We start from the raw sequence: 22,021 nt of genomic DNA, 5'->3' as shown, positions 1-22,021 counted from the left end.
AATAAAGCAGGTGAAGAGGGATCAAGAGCCGGCCAGAGCTTTAGGAAACCGTGTCCGCCTAGTATTTCCCCAAGAAAGGCTAGTCCTGTGAAACCTTTCACATAAAATGTCAAACAAGCACCGCCTATACCGTTTCCTTCTGGAGATTCCCTGTGCCTGTTAGTAAATTGAAGGCTATGAGAAGTCCTGCGCTGATGAAACATTTCAATTTCTCTGATCTAGTACTTTCCAATGATGGAGCATGCCTTGAGGAATGTCCATGGTGCCTCTTAGGCTCCCTACCACATCTTTCCTACCCACTTTCTAGAAGCCAAACTTCCAAGGTTTTGTGTCTTTAGCTTATTCCTCGAAAAGATTGTAGTTTCTTCCAGCTCAACTTGCAGCTGAGGCAATTACATCCACGTGAGAGGCAGCATGATGCTAGGGAAGGAGCCCTGCCCCTGGATCCTAGCGGGTGATTCCCAGCAAGTTTCTTGGCCTCAAAAATAGAATGAGGATCTAGACTTGGTGCTCTCAGATCCCCTCCAGCTCTAAAATTTTATAATTCCTTGGACTGAGATTTTAAGACCGTGGTTGACCTTGGCCATTAAAATAGGTATTCATGTTCCAGATGCTGATCCTGTCACTTTGTTGTGGAAAAAATGTTCAATGTCATTCATAGTCCGGTCTAAGACTGGCTTAAAGCACTGGTTCCCAAGCTATGCACCGGAGTCATCTGGAGGTTTAACACATACACTGTTTAGGTCCCACCCCCAGAGTTTCTAATGGGATTGATCTCGGGGAGAGGGGCCTGGGCATTGGGATTTCAGCAAGTGCCCTTGGGATTCCCATGCGCTGCCACGGTTAAGAACCACTGCCTGTAAAACATGGTCTTTATACTGCAGCCTTTCTTGAATACATTCAGGGATTGTTGCCATATCTGAGCACCAGCTGGGCCTGGGGATGTATGACTGTATAGGGAACAGCTGTATCTTTGGCCATAAATAGAAGATACCAAAAAAACATAAACCCTCAAATGGAAAAGAATATAATTACATTTTAGCTTAATACTGGTGCGTATCAAGATTCTGAGCCCGAGATCACCGTTTTCTCCATGGTAAGAGATTAACAAATCTGAGAACGTGTTATGGTCACAGTGGCCCTGAACTGAGAATCTCCCCTCGACACAAAGTGATAGTCAGAGTAATGAAAAGGGAAAGATTCCCCACTGAGCGGTTCGATCGTAGTTAGTGCTGTGTCTGGGGCCTCCTAAATGTCTATTCCTCAGTGCCACCATTGGATTACATTTTGGGAGATGCTCTTTAAGTCCTTCAAGGTCATTTCTTAAGGGAGTCATTCCTGGAAGTAGGGCTATGAGATCAGGGAAGAGATGATCAGGGCTTACTTTTCCAATACTTAGGAGAAATGTGGCTAAGAAAGAGCATCAGTGGCAACGGTGAAAGGGGAGAGAAGGCGAGAACCGGAAAAGTGCGCCATGAGGTTGAACTTGGCAGGGTGTGGACGATGGGGACGATGCTTCCAGGTGAGCCTGAAGCGGGAGTCAGGGCAGGGGAGGTCCCTGCTGCTTGTATACGGATGACAGCCCCCCAGCTCCAGCCAGCGGCACTTCCTCCTCTGGCCCAGGGGCTGGCTGAAGGAGCCTCCTTCCCCGCTCCCAGAAGTTCGGGGTCCAAGGGCTTGCCTGATTCCCTCTTCTGCCTCTGGAGCATCCTGTGCTAAGCGAAGCCTCCTAATTAGGCACCCAGAAATCAAAGTACTAGGCTCTACCAAGAAGAATGTTCCAGAAACCCTCCAATTTAATAAACAATAAAGAATAAACTGTTCTGTGAAAAAGCAGAAGTCTGAAACTAACTGCAGATGTTGCTTTTAAGAGGAAATGAATAAAGCAAATGGGAGCTGGAGTTCCTAAGTGATAACCATATCGCCTTTAAAAATTAATGAATATTATTTTCTGTAATAATAACAACTCTGGGCATTACCATCAGAAGAAACATAGTACCTCTGACGGTAAATGTTCTCCATTTTGGTACTGTAAATGGAGCCACCTCGTTCTGTTGGGACTTTGCTAGAATAATCTCCAGCCAAATGCTCCATAAGAAATAAAATGCCAGATGTCGGGGGAAATGACGAAAGCCTTCAACTGTCAGCCATGAAATGAAACCATTTATCAGTCAATAGACTGAGCTTTTTTTTTAAAAACAATGTCTTTTTCTCTTTTTTTTGGCTGCGTTGGGTCTTTGTTGCTGTGCGCGCGTTTTCTCTAGTTGTGGCGAGCGGGGGCTACTCTTGGTTGAGGTGCGCGGGCTTCTCATTGTGGTGGCTTCTCTTGTTGCAGAGCACGGGCTCTAGGCGCGTGGGCTTCAGTAGTTGTGGCGTGTGGGCTTCAGTAGTTGTGGCACACGGGCTCAGTAGTTGTGGCTCATGGGCTCTAGAGCGCAAGCTCAGTAGTTGTGGCACACAGGTTTAGTTGCTCTGAGGCATGTGGGATCTTCCGGGACCAGGGCTCGAACCCGTGTCCCCTGCATTGGCAGGTGGATTCTTAACCACTGCGCCACCAGGAATACCAGACTATGAGCTTTTAAAGGAGGAATTTGATACAAAGAAACCCGAACTGGTACTGCCAAAATTTCATTCCTGCCTTTCAATCCACTTCCCTGGAATAAGGCCAAGTCCACTGAAGGAAGGAGAAATAACACTTCTGGGTTCCCTGGAAGTTGTGAATTGAGGTGCCTGTTTTTAACTGCTTTTGAGCTCTGTTGTGGGCGCTGATGTGAAGCCATTTAGTAATACCAAAGCAGATGCAGGCTTGCACATAAGAATGATTGGGAGCTGCTTCTTCTCAATATCCATGTATCTCATCAGAAAAATAGGTTCTTCTATTTCTAACAGCAGACAGTGACCCCTTGGCACATAAGCTGGCACATCTACAAACAGACAAATGGATTGTCAATGGGGAAAGTTTTTTACAATCCTTTCTATTTACTTTATTGTCATAGAAATGTTTTGATTAATCCACTTTAAAGACTTCATTTTGAAAAAAAAAGTCTTCCTCAATAGACAATCCGAATAGGTCTGTATCTATTAAAGAAACTGAATCAGTATTAATACCCTTCCAAAACAGAAAGCACCAGGCCCAGATGAGTTCACTGGTGAATTCTACCAAACACATAAGGAAGAAATGATACCAATTCTCTACAAGTTCTTAGAGAAGATAGAAGCAGAAGGAATACTTCCTTAACTCATTCTATGAGACCAGCATCACCCTAATACCAAAGCCAGACAAAAACATTGCATCATTTTATGCAAAGGAACATTTCTGTATAGTATCATGATGTCAGTTAAGTTATGGCATCATTTGAGACCAATCATTCAGAGGTTAAAGAAAAAAAAGAATTGAGTAGTTTAAGTGTAGACATTATGAGCCTTTTAAAAGTCAAAAATTATTATAACTTTTTAAACTAGAAATGAAAAGGCCACTGAAGCATCCTACAGTTTTTAATTTCAAATAAGGTAGATATCAATTGCTAAAATCCACATAAACAAAAAGCTTCTTCTTTTTCTTTTTAACCGTAAAGAATTTTTGAGTTAAAAAAGTGAGAAAAATCACTGTATATTATCCCCAGCTGTGATAGGTACATTTCTTGCTATGACCTCATAAGGAGCCATTGTTATGGAATTCCAGGCACCTGGGTCCCTGGCTGGGCCTAGGTTTTTGGTCTGTCTATCCCAGGAAGCTAGCTTTCAGTCATCTGAGGGGTTTTCACCAAAGTTAAATCTTTTCCTCTTTGGCTCTTTGTCTGTTTTGCTTACTACCTTTACTCCCCCTCCACACCCCCCCATTCTTTCTTTTTCTCATTTTTTCATTTTTCTAATTTAAAATGTTTTTCTTTTTAGCTTTTCCCTGTTTTCTTATTTTTCTTTCTTTTTCTTTTTACTTTCTCTCACTCTTTCTTCTTTCCATTTTTTTCTCATTTTTCTTTCTTTATTCTTTTTTCTTTTTCTCACTTTTTTCTTTATTGTGGGAGTGGGTACTGAGCAGAATACACCGTATTCCCTTCTATGGGATATTTCACACGGAATATGAAAACCTGCTCAAGAAACTCCTCATCTTCAACCCCATCAAGGGAAGCCCTTTAGAGGAAATCATAAAGGATTCATGGATGAACATGGGCCATGAGGAGGAACTAATGCCTTACACAGAGCTACTACCTGACTACAAGGATCCTGGGCAGACTCAGTTGACGGTGTCCATGGGCTACACATGGGAAGGGATCCATGACTTGTAGATGGGCCAGAAGTATGAAGAACTGAAGTGATGGTCACCTATGTGCTCCTGGCTTACAAAAGATCTGAACTGGGGGGCTATATCATTACCCTGAAGCCCGCTCCTTTGGCTAATCTGACCAACAGCTTGCCCTTCTTACCCATCCTGCAAAGTACAGCTAATCCAAAGCTGCAGAGTTTCAGTGAGCTTGCCATTCCCACCTTTAATTCTTACTCTGAGAGCAGCAGCACAGAAAATCAGTGGCCTGAGGGGCATCAGGAGTTAGGTCGGAAGTCCAGCAGCACAGCCAAAGTACCTGCCAATCCCCTACCTGGATGGAGAAGACCACCCCATCACAGCCCCCGGCATGGCCCTGTGGTCTCCCCCTGCACCAACACACCACCAGCAGCAGTGGTGGAGCACACCCCAGATGGAACCAACCTCCCCAGGGGGTATCCTGCAAAGAAAACTCCCTCCACACTGGGCAGCTCAGACAGGTGCCTGGCCACCAGAGTTTGCCTGACAGTGCAGCAGCCAGGGGGCATTGGGAAAGTGAAGGTCCTTCACCTGCATCTGCACCTGTGTTTCAGGTCAGCCAGAAAGAACCAGCCTGAAGCTGAAAGCAGAGGTAACCTCAGGTAGTCCAGGCAGTGATATAAACAAGAGAGCACATTGGGAGGTCAAGCATGCTCCCTGCACTTTACGTGGAGTCTGAAGATCATGAGATCCATGGAGCCCAATGAGATGGTGTGGGAGATCAGTCAGATACTGCAAGAAAACAGCTGCGGGTGGGAGCTGAGCTGCTGTGGGTACACGGCCCATCCTCGAGAGGACTTTGTGCAGTGGAAGATGGAGGTGTGCAACCCGCCTGGCCTTCACTCATGGGGTTCAAATAAGAGGATATCCGGCACCTCCATGGCCTTCGAAAGCGTAGTCTCCAAGTTAACTGGCAGCTCAAAGGACTGCCATGAGGCCACTAGGGAGACAAGAGGAGAGGACCCTGGCTGGAGCCACAGGCCGGCCCCTCCCCTGCACCTGGCTGAACTTCTGAGGCTAGACTGTTACCCCCCCACCCGCCCTGCATTTCTCTTCTTCCCTGCTCTTCTCCGTCTTGTCTTCCGTGTTTGTGGGGGAGGGGAAATGGCTCAGTAGAAATAAACGCAATCAAAAAACATGTGCTAATTTATTGTGTTTAAACACAATCATTTTAAAAAACTACCCTGCTTTATTGCTACAGCTGTCACAAGACATTCATCGATCACTTGGCCAGAGGAAGGCCCTCGCCAAAATTCTCTCATGACCCAACTGAAAAAACAAAACAAAACACTTTTCTTGGGGGAAATCAACGTCTGGTGAAACCATCCTAAGAATGAGACAAAGGTCAATGAATTGTAAAGGGGACAACATTTGGAGCTGTGGTATTGGCTTTTCTTGCTGGGAAAACAAGGCCTGAGGATCACATCTATATGATACATATTGCTGTGAGACAACCACTTCAGTATTTGTAAGCTTGAAACAATGACAATGTATTCTCTCTCATGACACCTGCCTTCTGCGTCCCCAATCCTAACTGGGGAATGTTCACTGGTCTCTTCTGTTAGCTCCAGACTCACCTTCTTGGACCCCTTTGTTCCCCTTCAGCTTCCTCCTCTCCACCCCAGGTCACATATCCATCCTCCCTAAAATTACTGTCTTTTTTTTTCTTTGTGTTCAAAGAGCACTCCTTTTTATTTTTTGAAGATTTCCCCCCAGTCTTTATTGAGGTCTAATTGAAGTATACTAAACTGCACATCTTAAAAGAGTACAGTTCTATCAGTTTTGACATACATACTCCAGTGAAACCATGACCCCTCAAACATTTCTATCACCTCCCCCCCAAAGTTTCCTTGTGTCATTTTTTAATCCATTCCTCCATCATATCCCCAAGCAACTGCTGATCTGCTTTCTCTCTATATAGGTCAGCTTGTATTTTTCCCTGGAATCATACAATATGTTCTCTTTTTTTGCATGGCTTCTTTCATTCAGTATGGCTTTGAGATTCTTCAATATTGTGGGTATTAACAGTTTGTCTTTATTGCTGAGTAGTATTCCATTGTATGGATATACCACAACTTGTTTATCCATTCTCTACTGGTGGATTTGGGTTGTTTCTGGGCTTTGGCTATATACCAAATTTCCTATTAAAATTCGTGTACAAGACTTCGGGTTTTATGCTTTCATTTCCCTTTGGTAAATACCCAGGGATGGAATTGTTGGCTTGTGTGCTAGATGTACGTTGAGCTTTTTAAGAAAGTGCCAAACTGATTTCCAAAATCATTGTATCTTCTCACACTCCCACCAGCAACCTGTGAGGGTGTCAGTCGCTCCACAGCCTCACCAGCATTTGGTATGGTCAGTCATTTTAAATTTAGCCATCCTGTTGTGGTTTTTGTTTGTTTTAATGCACAGCAGTTCAGCTTTTGGCTTCATTTCTAAAAGGGGGAACACAAGCTTATGTTTCTAAGAAACAAAACCAGATGATGCCTGTTGTGCCAGTGAAGTTAATAGTTCCCATCTTATCCTCCAAAGTGTTCTGGATTAAATAATAAAATATGTTCCAGCCCAACTAGCAATGCCCCCAGGCTGTCCATCCGTAGCCACAAAGGCCCATTAAGGCGTTCTGATCAACCAAGATTTCTTCCTCCTCTAAAGATTTTTCTGTTAAACAACTTTTTTCCCCCTTATCACAACAGGATTACCGGAGAAAAGGAGTGGCATAATGTAGCCTAGTGCTAGGGCTGGGGAGCAAGTAGAGGAGGTAGAGGGGGTCAGACCAGGTCCTGATGACATCATTTGAGCTGGATGCAGTCACGTGTGACATAGGTAAGATCTAGTCCTTAACTTTTTCTACACAAGAACCCGGAAATCCCTTAGCTTTTATGTCTAAGCTAGTTTGACTTGGATTTCTGTCACTTGCCATTAAGAGTCCCGACCAGTCGGTATACACAGTCAGCATGGCGATAGCATTTTGCCAAGCCTTGGCTGGCTCTCATTTCACATTTGAAGTGCCTCTGCGTTCCCTGAGAACTGGTTTTTGTTGACCTAGCCTGGGAAATTTAAAGCAGAAGCACCGGTCACATTGGTTGGGGATGAAACTTCAGAGGTCACTGAATACCCAGGATCAAAGTATTCAACGGTATCACCACACAGTTTGTTTAATCGAGTACTCTAGCTCCGTGTATCCACTGTAATGCTGCAGGCTCTTTAATCTTTAAATTACCATTTAGTGGTATCCAAAAACTCTTTTGAATTTTGGGAAGCATCCATCATGTCCAACGAGCACGTTCTTCCTCCTTAATAACGAGATTTAATACTTACAGAAAATATCCATATTTACTCAGTGCGCTAAACGTGCAAACGAGCAACGCTATGTGACCTATGTGAACACATCTCTAATCCGTGGTGCGCGCCGTCTCCTAGTAGCACAGAGTTGCTAGAGCTGTTTGAGGACATCTCCCAGTAAGCAAGGCAAAGGTAATACTCCACAGGAAGAAAAGAGGACGCCGAAACTGGGGGTCAGAAGTTAAAAAGATCCCATTCAGTCCTCTCTCAGAACGTTCTCAGAACTGAAGCGAGGCCCCTGACCCGCAGGGGTGCCTCCCCCACTGGGAGTGCCCTCGCCCTGTCCCCACGCCCCAAAGACGGACTGAACTCGGGCTGGCGGCCCGGTAGCTTCCGCCGCGCCCCTGGGTGCAGCCCACCGAAAAGCAGTCGGGCAGGTCTCGCCCCGGGCGAGGCTAAAAAGCCTCCATCCCGCACAACCAGCCCTCGGTCCCCGGTAGCAACCCGGCCTCAGGAGCAGAGGACCCGAACACAGCCTCGCGTTGACCCGCCGCAGCTCCTCTGGCGTCGGCGCCGCCTCTTCAGTCTCTAAATCCAGCCTCCGCGGCCCAGGGGCCGCTCCCTCCCCGCTGGGCCCTGCCTCCGCACTCCCCGTGCCATCACCACCCCGACACGCTCCGGCCAGCCCTCTCCCAGCACAGGCCAGCCTCTCACACTCCTGGGCCCGGCATTCCTCCACCTCGCGTCCTGGCCCCGCCCCCGCGCTCTCGGGTTTGGAGCTCCCAGGTCCGGGCCTAGCGCTCGGGCCCCGCCCCCACGTGCCCCGGAGTCCGGGGGAGGAGTTGGCGCTCGGGAGGAGGCGTGGCCGTGGTGCCAGCGGAGGCGCGGGCGTTGCGGCCGGGACTTTGGTTTTGACACGGACGGCGAACGGGAGCAGTGTCTGTGGTGCTGGGGTGTGGACGCGGTTCTTGCGGATCCCGCGTTCGAGTCGGGGGCAGGACTTTTTGTCTGGATCAACGCAACCGCGGCAACGCAGCGAGTCCTGGTGTAGCCGCAAGACTTGGTGCAGCTGCAGCGGCCGGATTTCACCGCCGCTGCCGCCTCCGCAAAGCCCTGCAGCTCCTGCCGGTTCTGGGAGAGAGACTCTTGAGAGTTTCTCCAGCAGAAAGAGCTGGGACGCGCGGCCCGAGGCGGCGTGGGAGGGATCCCGCGGCCCGCCCCTGACCCGCACCCGCGTGGGCCCTGGCTCTGAAGGCGGCGGGCCAGCGCCGTCCTGGCCTCAGGCCTCGGAGCCGCAGGTGGAAGGAGGAAGCCCTGGAGGAGCGGCTGAGAGGTGGGGCGCCGGAACGGCGGCGGGTCTGGTAGGGGGCGATAAACCCCTTCTCCGTGCCCGCACTAGTTGAGGACGGAATTCCAGAGTTGCTGGTGGCGCTGAGTGCCAGATGGGGGCTACCGAAGCAGGGGAGATGGCCCCAGTTCTGGGAGAGTTGAGAGAGGCAGGGACGAGAGGTGTAGGCTGATGGGGATAGGTCCCTTTCCAAGAGAAGCGGCTTATAGCGTTTTTGGACCCCAGTGTGATAAAAATTGGACCTCACCAGAAATCCTCATGGGCCAGCCCTCTTGTATGTGTGTTTTCAGAGGTTCACAGACAGGCATCAGCCCTGGACTCCTGGCTAAGAACTCCAGCTCTAGGTAGGGAGCGCTAATGCAAACTGATTAACTGACTCAATCGATTTGTATGTTTATTAATTTGTTTTCCAGGTGGCCAAGTGAAAGGTGATTTGGACACGCTGGGCATGGCTATTTAGTGTTTGTCTGTGGTAACCATTTCATGCCCTGAATCCTGCACCTTCCCTTCTGTGCCTGTGAGCTCTACTGCGCTTCCTTCCTAGCCAGAGAGTTCTTCTGTGGTGGTGAGGCCTTCCTGGCCCCTTGATCCTGGCCGGCCATGGGGAGCACCCTGGGCTGCCACCGCTCCATCCCCCGGGACCCCTCGGACCTGTCCCATAGCCGCAAGTTCAGCGCGGCCTGCAACTTCAGCAACATCCTGGTGAATCAGGAGCGGCTCAACATCAACACGGCCACGGAGGAGGAGCTGATGACCTTGCCTGGGGTGACACGTGCGGTGGCACGCAGCATCGTGGAGTACCGCGAGTACATCGGTGGCTTCAAGAAGGTGGAGGACCTGGCACTGGTCAGTGGCGTGGGTGCCACCAAGCTGGAGCAGGTCAAGTTTGAGATCTGCGTGAGCAGCAAGGGCAGCTCGGCGCAGCACTCTCCCAGCTCCCTGAGGCGGGACCTGCTGGCGGAGCAGCAGCCTCACCACCTGGCCACCGCCGTGCCTCTCACCCCGCGCGTCAACATCAACACAGCCACCCCGGCTCAGCTCATGAGCGTGCGCGGCCTCACGGAGAAGATGGCCGTCAGCATCGTGGACTACCGCCGCGAGCACGGGCCCTTCCGAAGCGTCGAGGACCTGGTAAGGATGGGCGGGGTCAGTGCCGCCTTCCTGGACAGGATACGGCACCAGGTGTTTGCCGAGAGGTCCAGGCCCCCGTCCACCCACACCAACGGGGGCCTGACCTTCACCGCCAAGCCTCACCCCAGCCCCACCTCGCTGAGCTTGCAGAGTGAGGACCTGGACCTGCCCCCAGGGGGGCCTACACAGATCATCTCCACTCGGCCTTCGGTGGAGGCCTTCGGAGGCACAAGGGATGGGCGGCCCGTGCTGAGGCTGGCCACCTGGAACTTGCAGGGCTGTTCAGTGGAGAAGGCCAACAACCCTGGGGTGCGAGAGGTGGTGTGCATGACGCTCCTGGAAAACAGGTGAGCACAAGAACCACCAGCGGTGTTGGGTGTGAAGGCAGCTCTTGCGTGGCCTCATTTGTGCATGCAAATGAGTGGATTTTGTGGGGGTAGGGAGAGAGCAAGATTTTTAAATCAGTGTTCTTGAGGCCCCAGCTAGTATCGTGCAGTGTTCTGAGTGGCTGAGCTCTTCTTCTGCTCCAGGATTTTCTGAGTACAGCTGTCTGGGCTTGAGGTCTGTATCTTGAACATGGTATATCTGAGATCAGTTCCTAACTTCGGGGTAAGTGGAGATTGTATTGGTGTTACTGCTTTGGAGAGTATAGTTTGGCTTACAAGACTTCATGGGGTTCACACCAGATCAGGCACTCGGAGCCTGGGAACTATTGCAGTTTTGCATGTATGAAAGAGCTACCTGGATTTCTTTTTCTTGGGAGGCAAAGTCACATTCGTTCCACCAAATATGCCTATTTGTGTGCAGAAGATCATCTTCAAGGCCAGGTATTTGCAAACACACGTGCTATGTATATTTACCAAAATGCTGCGAATGAATCACTCTTCATTCTTTTCCTTATTTAGCCTGAAGTTGGTTTTTAGGCTCACAGTTGCAGCCCCAAATGTATGTAACCTCTCCTGTCCCAGAGTCAGAAAAGTCCAAGCTGGAGTGTGGTGAATATTGGCCAGATTTTCCCATTTGAACCGTAGAAGATGAGAGTTGTAGGATGGGCTCTCATCATTGAGTGTTTACATTATTCACAACACTGCTTTCTGTAGGAACTTCCGTTAACCCTCCCTAAAACAAAACAATATTATTGTAGCAGTAACTCCGACTGTTAGTGCAATAGTGTATTATATAACATAATCAACTTGGGGAAGGAAAGAAATGTTTCTAATGGTCCCTTCCCGGGCAGAAACCCTCTGATCCCGGTCTGGAGGGAATTGGCCGTGCCACCCCCCGAGACACAGTATGTTTAGGGCCACTCGCTGCTTTCTTTTGCCCTGAGCTGTTGGTGAGGCCGGTGAGGTGGCAGTTAGTGACATGAAGTGACTTCTCGGCGGGAAATCACAGTGCATTGTGGCAGAGCGTCAGGATAAATGAGTGAGGAGAAAACCAGGTCACAACGTTTCCCTGGCACCGTCCCACTGGCATGCTCCGTCACTGAGGACTGAGGGACCTTGCACCAGCTCAGGGAACGGGACCTGGGGAACCCCTGAGTGCTCTTCCTGCACCGCCATGTCCTCTGTTTTGCAGCATACCTCACTCCTTTTGCAAAATCATCTAGTTCACAGGTGAGAACGGGACTCAGCCTAGGACGTACTTGTCGGGAATGGCTTGGCAATTGTTCTCTCCATCCGTGGCTGCATGGGTGTATGTATGGGCAAGGAGAAGGGAGGAGGAGGAGGGCTAGCTGTTTAATTCCTATCATGAGTTTTCCTAAGGCTTAGTTTGGGGGGTGGAGGAGGATGAATCAGGATCTGAAGTTGCCCCAGTAAGAATGATAGACTGGGTAGCCCTTGCCCACTAACTGTGACAGAGTTTTCAAGCGTGGTCTCTGGACCAGCATCAGCAACTGACTCAGAAATTCTGGGTTTCTGTGTGTTCACGCACCCACTGGCTGGTTCTGATACGCACTAAGGTTTGAGCCCCGTTGTGCTGTGTATCGGCAGTCAGCTATCCCTGTGGCTTGCCCTGTAGAGCGCCTTCCCCTGCACTGGCTTTTCTGACAAGGTCTGTGAGTCCAGGCAGAGCTTTCTAGGTACTATCTTCTTTGGTTGTTCTGGTCATCCTGTTATTCAACCATATGATGTTCTTTCTGGCCAGAGTTCGAAGAATTTATTCAGATTCTAGAACAGATGAATGTAAAGGGTAGAAAATGGGAGAGTGAGCAAGAAACAGCCGACCTCAGAGTGGGCTCCGATCTGCAGGGCAGACCTGGGGCAGCCAGGGGCACACCGAGGAAGAGCGCTAGCTTGTCCAGCGAGGGATTTGTCCTGGTGTCTCTTGTTTGGATTTCCTCGAGGGGTGATGATTTGTTGAAGGTATTTGACTGCTGTCCTCAGGTGAGAGTGCAGGAAGAGCTTACCGAAACCCAGAAGGGTGTAGAAGGGAGCGTCTGGGAGTGACTTTAAATGTGACTTACGTCCCCATCACATTTCTCACACTTGGCCACATCTGTTGTCCTGTGGGTTGGTGGTTCCTTTTGCCTGTTCGCGACGTGTTCAGTATTCTGGGTGCTCCAAGCACCTTGTTAGTGTCCGGTAAACCTGAAGTAATTGGCTTAGGGCTTGACCCCCTGCAGACCTGGAGTGGGTCCATTTGCCTGTGTGGCTCTCCTAGGGCACCAGAAGATGCCTGGCTGCGATCCCGTGTCCTCAGAACAGCAGTGCACGTTCTCCAAGAGCTGTGTTCATCCTGATTCACAAAAATGTCTCGCATTCCAGTTGATCCTTTTATGAGTAAGAGGAAACACATTTAGTTGGATCAAGAATGGATGCATGTAATTTGTTGTGTGGCTGTTAATTTTCATACATACATATATACATAGTACAGGAGTTACCTGACTTCTGGGTGTGCCTTCATAGTTTCCAACAGCTTTCACATTCATTGGATTTCTTCAGTAACTGCGAAGTAGGTAATGCATGCTTTTATTAATGAGTCTCCATCTCTGGGTGAGGAAACTAAAACCAAAGAAGTTAAATGACTTACCTCCATCCCACAACTCATTAGTGACTCAGCTGGGACCAGGACCCAGAACCTTCTGACTTTAGACCCATGCTCTTCACAGGCGTGCCGTTTTGTAAGCACCTCACCTTTATCCTGCCTCTTGTTCAGGCATCCCACGCTCTGCCTAACCAAGGGCACTTGCCCAATTGTGTACTAGTCCCATTTTCTTACATTAAATCCATTGTAAAGGAAAAAAAAAAAAAAAAAACCCAAAACGAAAACCCTTGGCTCCACCTCTTAATATGTTAAACTGATGAAATTCCTTAACCTCTCCAAGTCTCAGTTTTTCCATATGTTAAATGTAGCTAATGGGGAAAAAAGCCCACAGAAACACAAACGCTTGGGCACTTCTTTTGCAAAGAGAATAGCTGGCTCTTGTTTTCCTTTCTGTGGGTTTGCTTTAGTAGGTGGGGGACTAAAGCATGCCTGGGTGGGGCTCTAACGGGATAGTCTGTTCTGGCCCTGAGATGCTGCTGCATTGGTGGACAAGTGTGTATGAGTTACAAGAAATCATGTTTTGCAGGACAGCAGAAAGCTCGATAATCACACGATCACCAGGAGCCTTCAGGGACGTCACGCTATGGCACAGAACCGATGGGTTTCATCAGATTCCTTTGCCAAATCTCAGTCTTAGGCAGTGTTTTTCCTTGTTTTCAGTATTTATGGAGCAAGACTAAAAGAGGAATGCTTCTGCTAAATACTCTTGCAAAATTTGGTGGCAGCCCGCCTATGGCATGAAGATTGTTTCTTTTTTTTCTCTTCCAGTTTTACTGAGATATAATTGATACACAGGACTGTATAACGTGTACAGCATAACGATTTGACTTACAGACGTCATGCGGTGATGACCACAATAAATGTAGTGAACATCCATCATCTCATATAGATACAAACTCAAAGAAATAGAAAAAAACATGTGTTTTTTCCTAAAAAAACATGTGAGAACTCTTAGACTTTACTCTCCTAACAACTTTCATGTGTGACACACAGCAGTGTTCATGATATTAATCATTTTATACGTTAGGTCCGTAGTACTTCCTCATCTTTTAACTGGAAGTTTGTACTTCTTGACCACCTTCCTCCAATTTCTCCTCCCTCTACACCCCACCTCTGGTAACCACAAATCTGATCTCTTTTTCTAAGAGTTTGTTTGTTTGTGAGGTATAATTGACCTACAACACTAGGTTGGTTCCTGATATACAACATAGCTATTCGATATTTCTATGTATTTCAAAATGATTACCATGATAAGTCTAGTTATGATCTGTCACTATTCAAAGATGCGACATAATTGTTGACTGTATTCCCCACACTGTACATTTCATACCCGTGGCTCATTTATTTTGTAATTTGCAGTTTGTACATGTTAATCTCCCTCACTTATTTTCTCTCCCCCCCCCGGCCCCTTCTGGCAAGCATCTATTTGTTTTCTGTATCTATGACTCTATTTCTGTTATGTTTGTTAATTTGTTTTCTAGATTCCACATATAAGTGATATCATACAGTATTTGTCTTTCTCTGACTTATTTCACTTAGCACAATATCGTCCAATTCCATCCATGTTGTTGCAGATGGCAAAATTTCATTCTTTTTTATGGCTGAGTAATATTCCATTCTGTGTGTGTGTGTGTGTGTGTGTGTCTGTGTGTGTGTCTGTGTGTGTGTCTGTGTGTGTGTATAAACAATATCTTTATTCATCTATTAATGGGAACTTAGGTTGCTTCCACATCATGGTTATTGTACATAATGCTGCAGTGAACATAGGGGTGCATATATCTTTCCAAATTAGTGTTTTTGTTTTCTTCAGATCTATACCCAGGAGTGGAATTCCTGGATGATATGGTAGTTCTATTTTTCATTTTTTTGAGGAACGTCCATACTGTTTTCCATAGTGGCTGCACCAATTTACATGCACCAACAGTGCACGAGGGTTCCTTTTTCTCCACATCCTCTCCAGCGTTTGTTATTTGTGGTCTTTTTGATGATAGCCATTCTGACAGGTGTGAGGTAGTATCTCATTGTGGTTTTGATTTGCATCTCCCTAATGATTAGTGATGTTGAGAAGGTTGCTTAATTTTTATTTTTTGTTTTTTGCTGAGGAGTTGTTCTATTTTGGAAAGTCCCTTTGGTTTCTGAAAGCATAAGTCCTGTGAGAGCTGACATAATCTCCAAAAGAAATAAGGAGGTTTAGCGTCCCACTTGTACATTTTCCCCATGGCCTCCGTCAGAAGGGAACGTGAGTCTCAAAGTCTTGAGCCTTTTTACGGTCTGAATCTGTTTTCTTGCCTCATGTTTGTTTGCGATATCAAAGCACAAGGTGAATTAGTGCCTGGCGGCACGCACTCATTGTGAGAAAAGAGATTTTAGTTTATCAGACTTGATTAGTGGCTCAATATAGGCACAACCCATCTTGTCGTTTGATTCATTCAATGAAAAACACCTGTTGAATGGCTGCTGTGTACGTGCATATGCTGAATTCCAGAGTTAGACTGGCCCTGTTTTTAAACCAAGTTAAGCAATGTTAATCAGCTTTTATGGCTCAGCCTCAAAACAGTCTGAAAAATCCATACATTTTATCAAAAGTCACTGAGTAGGACTGATACCTGGTTAAATTTTTCCTTTAAGAATAATGGGCTCGGGGCTTCCTTGGTGGCACAGTGGTTAAGAGTCCGCCTGCCAATTCGGGGGACATGGATTCGAGTCCTGGTCCGGGAAGATCCCACATGCCGCGGAACAACTAAGCCCGCGCACCACAACTACTGAGCCTGCGCTCTAGAGCCCGTGAGCCACAACTACTGAGCCCACGTGCTGCAACTACTGAAGCCCGTGCACCTAGAACCCATGCTCCGCAACAAGAGAAGCCACTGCAGTGAGAAGCCCGCGCACCGCAACGAAGAGTAGACCCCGCCTGCCTCAACTAGAGAAAAGACCGTGCAGCAACAAAGACCCAACACAGCCAAAACAATAAATAAAATAAATAAATTTATTTAAAAAAAAAGAATAATGGGCTCATCCTGAGGGACTGAAAGGTAGATGGATGCAGCCAGACATAACATCTGGGGGCAAAGTGCCCAGCAATCCCCTTAAAGTAGAAATTGTGAAATCTATTTTGACAGCTGTGGAAACGGAGGCTCAGAGAGATTAAATGGCAGCCATGTGGCCTTCAGAAATGGAGAAGTTGGAATCAGGTTTTGAAGCCAGACCTTTGTTTGATTTCAGAGCAGGGAGTGGAGGTGTCTCTTCCCAAATTCCACGTCCCTTGACTGACCCCCGGCCCACCTGCTCTTTCCTCCCTGTCTTGGGTCTGAGGCTGGCCGGGCATCAGGGCTTTGTCTAGACTCTCGGGACTGTGTCAAGCCGCTGGAGGCCTCTGCTCCCTTCCTGTTTTTGTTCCTCGGAAGGACAGGGCTCTTGGCCAGAGGTAGAGCACTCCAGAGGGCGCCAGGGCCCCTCCACGCGGACCCTCAAATGTGAGTCTGCGACCTTGGCTCCGCTCCAAGGCGGAGTTCCGGTTTTCTGAGCCAAGGAGATCTGGGTGGTTTCCAGAGAGAAAGGTGGTCAGAAATAGGACTGCTGAGGATTAATAAGGGAAGAGAGTGTGAATGAAGGGAAGGCCTGGGGTGGGCGGATGCAGGGTTCATTTCACCAAAGGGAAAGCTGTTACTTTTGACTTTCCAGAAAGCTGAGCCCATTTGGGATCTGATTTGGTGAGGGTGGGGCGGGGATGTGGAAAGTATTGATTCTTCCAGGAGATATTCGTTCCTTTATTATTTATTCATTCGACAGAAATCTTTTGAGCTCTCACTAAGTGCCAAGCTCTGTGTCAGGCTCTGGTAATAAAGTGTAGGACAAGACAAAGCTGGTGCTCTTATGGAGCTTCCATTTTAGGTAAGAAGGTGGACAAGTCGGTTCACAGATAAATAATTATGGGTAGTGGCGAAGGCTGAGGGTGATGGAGGCTTGCTGAGTAGATGGGGGTCAAGGAAGCCTCAGCTGAAAGCTAGAGAGTCCGCTGAGGAGCCAGGCATGGAAAAACTTGGGGGAAAGAGTGCTTCACCCGAGGAGCCAGCAAGTGCAAAGGCCCTGAGAGTGTTTGTTCTGGAGAGAGTGGGGTCCCGGGAGTGGCGGGTGGCTAGGGCTGCAGGGGGAGGCAGGGCCAGGTGGGTGGGCCCTGCAAGGCTTTTACTTTAACAGCGGGAGGAGGCCGCAGAGGCGATAAATTAGCTGTTACCAGGTTGTTCTGGCCGCGGGGGAAGCCGCTTGGAGTGGGTCCTGGGAGTTGAGTAGAGAGGCTGATACAGAATAAAGGCTGAAAAGGATGGTGACCAGGAGAAGCGGGTGGGGATAAGAGGATCTTTAGAGGCAGAAACTGGAAAGACTTGCCTGTGTTTTGGTTATTGTGGGGATTAACTGGGTAGATTCCTAGAAGACAGGCTCAGAGGCATTTAAGAAATCCCGGGGCTGACTCACAAGCCTCTGCATTGTGTCAGCATGAAGCAGCTTACTGGCCTCGCCCCTCCATCTGCTGTGGACAGGTGTGGGATCTTGGTCCATCGTGGATGGAGGAAGAGGCCTTGTGGTCCTCTGTGCAGCCCGGGTGTCGGGCTGTACCCCGCAGTCCTCCAAGCCTTATAGTTGTCCAGCCTCGAGACGAAGAAAGAGCCCAGAGACAGTGACAGAGACGGCAGTGGTTTATTGGACTGGGGAATCTTACACAAAGGGTCCTGGATCGACACCCCACCTTGTTCGGCAGACGGTGGGCAGGACGTGGCAGCAGTCTGTGGTACTTGCTGGAGGAGGAGGCTATTGTTTGTAGCGGGGAATTGACATCCGGTGTGCTCATCAGTTACCAGGGACTAATTAAGCCCTATAATTAAGAGGATTGCGTAGTCATGTGAGTGAATCAGGGACTGGTCGAGCAGGGGATGTACAGAGAACAAGAGAACAGCCATCTTAAATGGCCTAACCACACACCGGGCATCTGACAAGGCCACTTCTGCTGTTTAGTATCAAGTACATGTAGAACGAGGACATATATGGGGAGTTTTAGGTAACTGTTTCTATCAGAAGACATTTCCATAAGTTAAATTCAACACTGATCGAGCACTTACCTGCTGAGGTCAGAGGCACAGGGAGACCCTGTCCTGGCATCAGGGAGGTCACAGTCTTACAAGGAGACACGCTCACAGGTACTTACCGGGGTGATGTGTGTTTTGAACGAGGAGGTCAAGCTTAAGAAGCACAGGGGTCTGGTACCTGTTTGCTTGGCTCTTGCAGGTGGGTGGAGACCTCAGCACAGAGGAAGGATTGGGGGACAGGACCAAGTCAGGTGGTTGGAGAGGACTTAGTCCGGAGTGGGGGCTGGGGTCTGAGCGGCTAGGGTCTTGTCGGCGGGCAAGTCGGCCGCTCCCACTGCAGCCGCCTGGTGAGGGTCCAGGCTGGCCCACCGCCCGGGCTCGGCTTTGGAAGGCTCCCCAACACGGTGCCTCACAGGAGAGAAGAGCGTTGAGGTAGGTGTTATTTTTATTTCAAAATTACCCTACCTTACAAAAGATTTTATCCTGGAGTTCCTTAATAACAGTCTCTGCCAGTAACAAATAAAATCACGCATTTCACTGAAATGTGATGTGTTCATCATGCATGGACACCCTGGTTTGCGTGTAGTCATGTGCAGCTTAGTGGAAATTCCACACCAGTGAGTCTTATCTGAACATCCAGGATAGGCCACAGAAATGTGCTGCTCTGCTTTTAGTCCTCAACAAATATTTAGGAACCTCAGAAACTTCCTGATTCTATTCCTGATGACTGTACACAGGCCAGATCTGGACAGCAATTCTTATTGTAATGTTTTGATTGACAGCTGCCAACCAGCTGGACTCCAGTGGGTAGAAACCCTGGGGAGATGTGCTCAGAGTTAAGCGGTTCATTATAAATAAATTTTTTTTTATTTTAAATTTATTTTTTATTTATTTATTTTTGGCTGCATTGGGTCTTCGTTGCTGCTAGTTGTGGCTCACGGGCTCTACCGCTCAGGCTCATTAGTTGTGGTGCACAGGCTTAGTTGCTCTGCAGCATGTGGGATCTTCCCGGGTCAGGGCTCAAACCCGTGTCCCCTGCATTGGCAGGCAGATTCTTAACCACTGTGCCACCGGGGAAACCCCTAGAGAAGTCTTGAATCCTTGTACTAAACTACTGGGTAAAGAAACCCTGAGTTTTCTTTACTGAGTACAGCTGCCTACCTCTGTTGCTCAGTTGTTTGTTTCCAACAAGCCCTTGTTTCCTGCGAATTCTATTTTGATTCAGCCATTACCTGATTAAGCTGTTAAGCTGGGCCTTCAATTGTTTTATCTAGAAGCTGCTGTAAACTCCTGAAATGTGATGCCAAGAGAATGTTGTTCACGTGGCCACATGGAAGGTTGTGTGCATTTTGGGTGTGGTTTTATTGTGTTCTAGGGATCTGAACCTGGTTTGCTCACCCAAAAGCTGGAGGGTGAAGTCACTGCTTCGTGTTTCTCAGCTTATGCTAAAAGCATGGTGTCTTTTAAAGTGGGAGGTCTCAGGTGGATTGTTGTTTTTAAAAATACTTATCCAATTCTCTATGAAAAAAAAATTCCCCAGAATGTATTTTCATTAAGCAAATTCAGTCTGACTTAAATATTTTTGCAGTCTCTGTTTTCTTAAATGGGAAAAAAGTAAAAATTTTAGTGGCCTCTAAGTACCAGTGATTAGGCTTGGGACTCACCTGCCGGTAGATTTGGGGCTTTGTCCTTCCTTGTTTGGTGAGCAGCCTCTGCAACTGCAGGTCATTGTGTCATTTTACTGGTTAGCGCTTTGCAAAGCGGTTCCCAGTTGTTTTTAATTTGAGGACTCATTTTAAACAGTGAAATACTGCGTGTCCCTCCCCCTCCACATATGGTGCTTATATTTTCAGTGTCCATGACCGTGGTGGTAGTAGTAGTTGTACCAAGAACAAAAACAATGATAGTTGACACTGATAATTACTGTGGCTGATGGCTTATACACTGGATACCATCATCAGTCCTCTTACAGATAGAGGAGAGATGGCTCAGGGAAGCTGAGTAATTTTCCCCAGGGTCACACAGCTTTTAGGTGATGGAGCTTGGATTATAATCCAAGCAATTGGATTCCAAGGCTTGATGATAAAAAGCTACTGTTAGTTCACTAATGCTTTTCCACAAATTTGTATTTTATTCATCACCCCAGCCTTTTTACTGGACTAGGTGCTCCCTTAACCAAGACCTTGGTTTGAGTTCCCTAGTCATGATCTTTCATAAGTATGCTGATAACAATATCATTTTGTGTGTGTGTGTGTGTATCCGGTATTTCTTTATTCAAAGTGGAGCAAGGGTATTTGCAAAGCAATCTGAGTGTGGGAAAAAATTTTTTTTTTTCCTGCGGGACGTGGGCCTCTCACTGCTGTGGCCTCTCCTGTTGCAGAGCACAGGCTCCGGACGCGCAGGCTCAGCGGCCATGGCTCACAGGCCCAGCCGCTCTGCGGCATGTGGGATCTTCCCAGATCGGGGCATGAACCCGTGTCCCCTGCATCGGCAGGCGGACTGTCAACCACTGCGCCACCAGGGAAGCCCGGGATACTATATTTTTATGACTTTCCAGTCTTTTTACAGTCATTTTGCCCACACCTATTTTGACAGCAGTCTCTTTAAACAATTTGCTTTCACAGAAGCTTGGCTAACATTCATCTTCCTTTTCTTAGAAACAACTTTTTCTGCTCACATTCCTGTTTCGACAGTCTGTGTCACATTTAGGAGACCATAGTAATATATACAACTGACAAAAACAAGTCTGGGGACAGACACAGCTGACCCTGCATGAGCACGTGATGCCCCACTCAAGAGGGGAAGTGCACAGCTCATCTGCCAGGAGAACTCAGCGTGCCACGGGTGCCCAGCTCTCAACATGTTTTAGGAAGGGAGTGGGGACAGTCTGGTGGATCCCTTGAGCAGAGGCTGGTTAGGAGAACCTCTGTTGTGTTTTTAAGAACACTACTACCTGGGCTCAAGTTATATTGTTTCTGTAGTCTAGAGACAGCATTTGCTGTGGATGTATATTGCAGACCCCTGGCAGTAACTGTGGGTTGTTACTGATGCACTGTTATTTTTTCTAGAAGATTGACTCAAAAATATAACTAGTTATAAGGTCAGGAGTTCATTGACCCAGTTTCTTCCCCCAAATCTCGTGCAACTTTTAGAAATAAAAGAGGTGAAGGAATAATGAGCTCTTAAAAAAAATTTTGACCTAATACCTGTACTAGTCAGCATTTTCTTCAGTGCCTTAGATGGCCCGCTTATGAAACTCATGAGTAACTGTGAGCTGGGAGGGATTTAATAAGCAGGTGGACTGGAGTCGATGGTGTATAAAACACCTTTCCAAGTTTGTAACTCTGTACTGTCTTTTTTAGCCGTTCTGAGTTTAACGTTCGAGTTCAATTTTTGTTCATGTTAAATTCATGTTCATACATGTGAAACTGTGTAAGAGACTTGTGTCTCAGTACTCACACACTGGGCTCTGTTAAATGCCAGGCAGGACTGTTTAGAGTAGATTTGTAATCTTGAATTGTATTAGTTTTGATGCTTCCAACATTTACAGTAAAAGTGCAGATAGTTGTTAGATATTGTGAGAGTTTCAGCTTGGAAATAAAAGTTGCTTCTGTCCTTTAGACTTTTGGGTAAATTGAAGAACATCTGAGACTCTAGATGATTGTTCAGAATGTTACTATTTGCAACTATTTATCTAATCTATGAAAATCAGGAATTTCTTGTCATTGACCTACCAAAGCAAGATATAGAAATAAACTGGGTGATGAGTGAGAGATAAGACTGCAGGATTACCCATAACCCCTGATTCCAGATACATATCTGTGTTCA

The 22,021-nt window shown here is 47.4% G+C and overlaps 1 protein-coding gene across 2 annotated transcripts in view; it reads left to right on the top strand.

Moving 5' to 3' along the window:
* Nucleotides 1-8,508: 8,508 nt before the first annotated feature.
* EEPD1 (endonuclease/exonuclease/phosphatase family domain containing 1) overlaps nucleotides 8,509-22,021 on the top strand; it is a 117,113-nt gene continuing 103,600 nt past the window's right edge. The window contains exons 1-2 of one of the 2 annotated variants that reach the window (XM_082662406.1): nucleotides 8,509-8,918; nucleotides 9,347-10,411. In XM_082662406.1, coding sequence (XP_082518532.1) covers nucleotides 9,534-10,411 — 878 coding nt within the window. In that variant the 5' untranslated portion in view covers nucleotides 8,509-8,918; nucleotides 9,347-9,533. Of the gene's footprint in view, nucleotides 10,412-22,021 lie in introns of both variants that reach the window. The other variant, XM_082662407.1, reaches the window with a different exon arrangement.

The sequence above is a fragment of the Grampus griseus genome (genome assembly GCF_964374135.1).
Source record: "Grampus griseus genome assembly, chromosome: 9".
NCBI classification, from domain to species: domain Eukaryota; kingdom Metazoa; phylum Chordata; class Mammalia; order Artiodactyla; family Delphinidae; genus Grampus; species Grampus griseus.
This window is presented reverse-complemented; position numbering and strand designations above follow the sequence as displayed.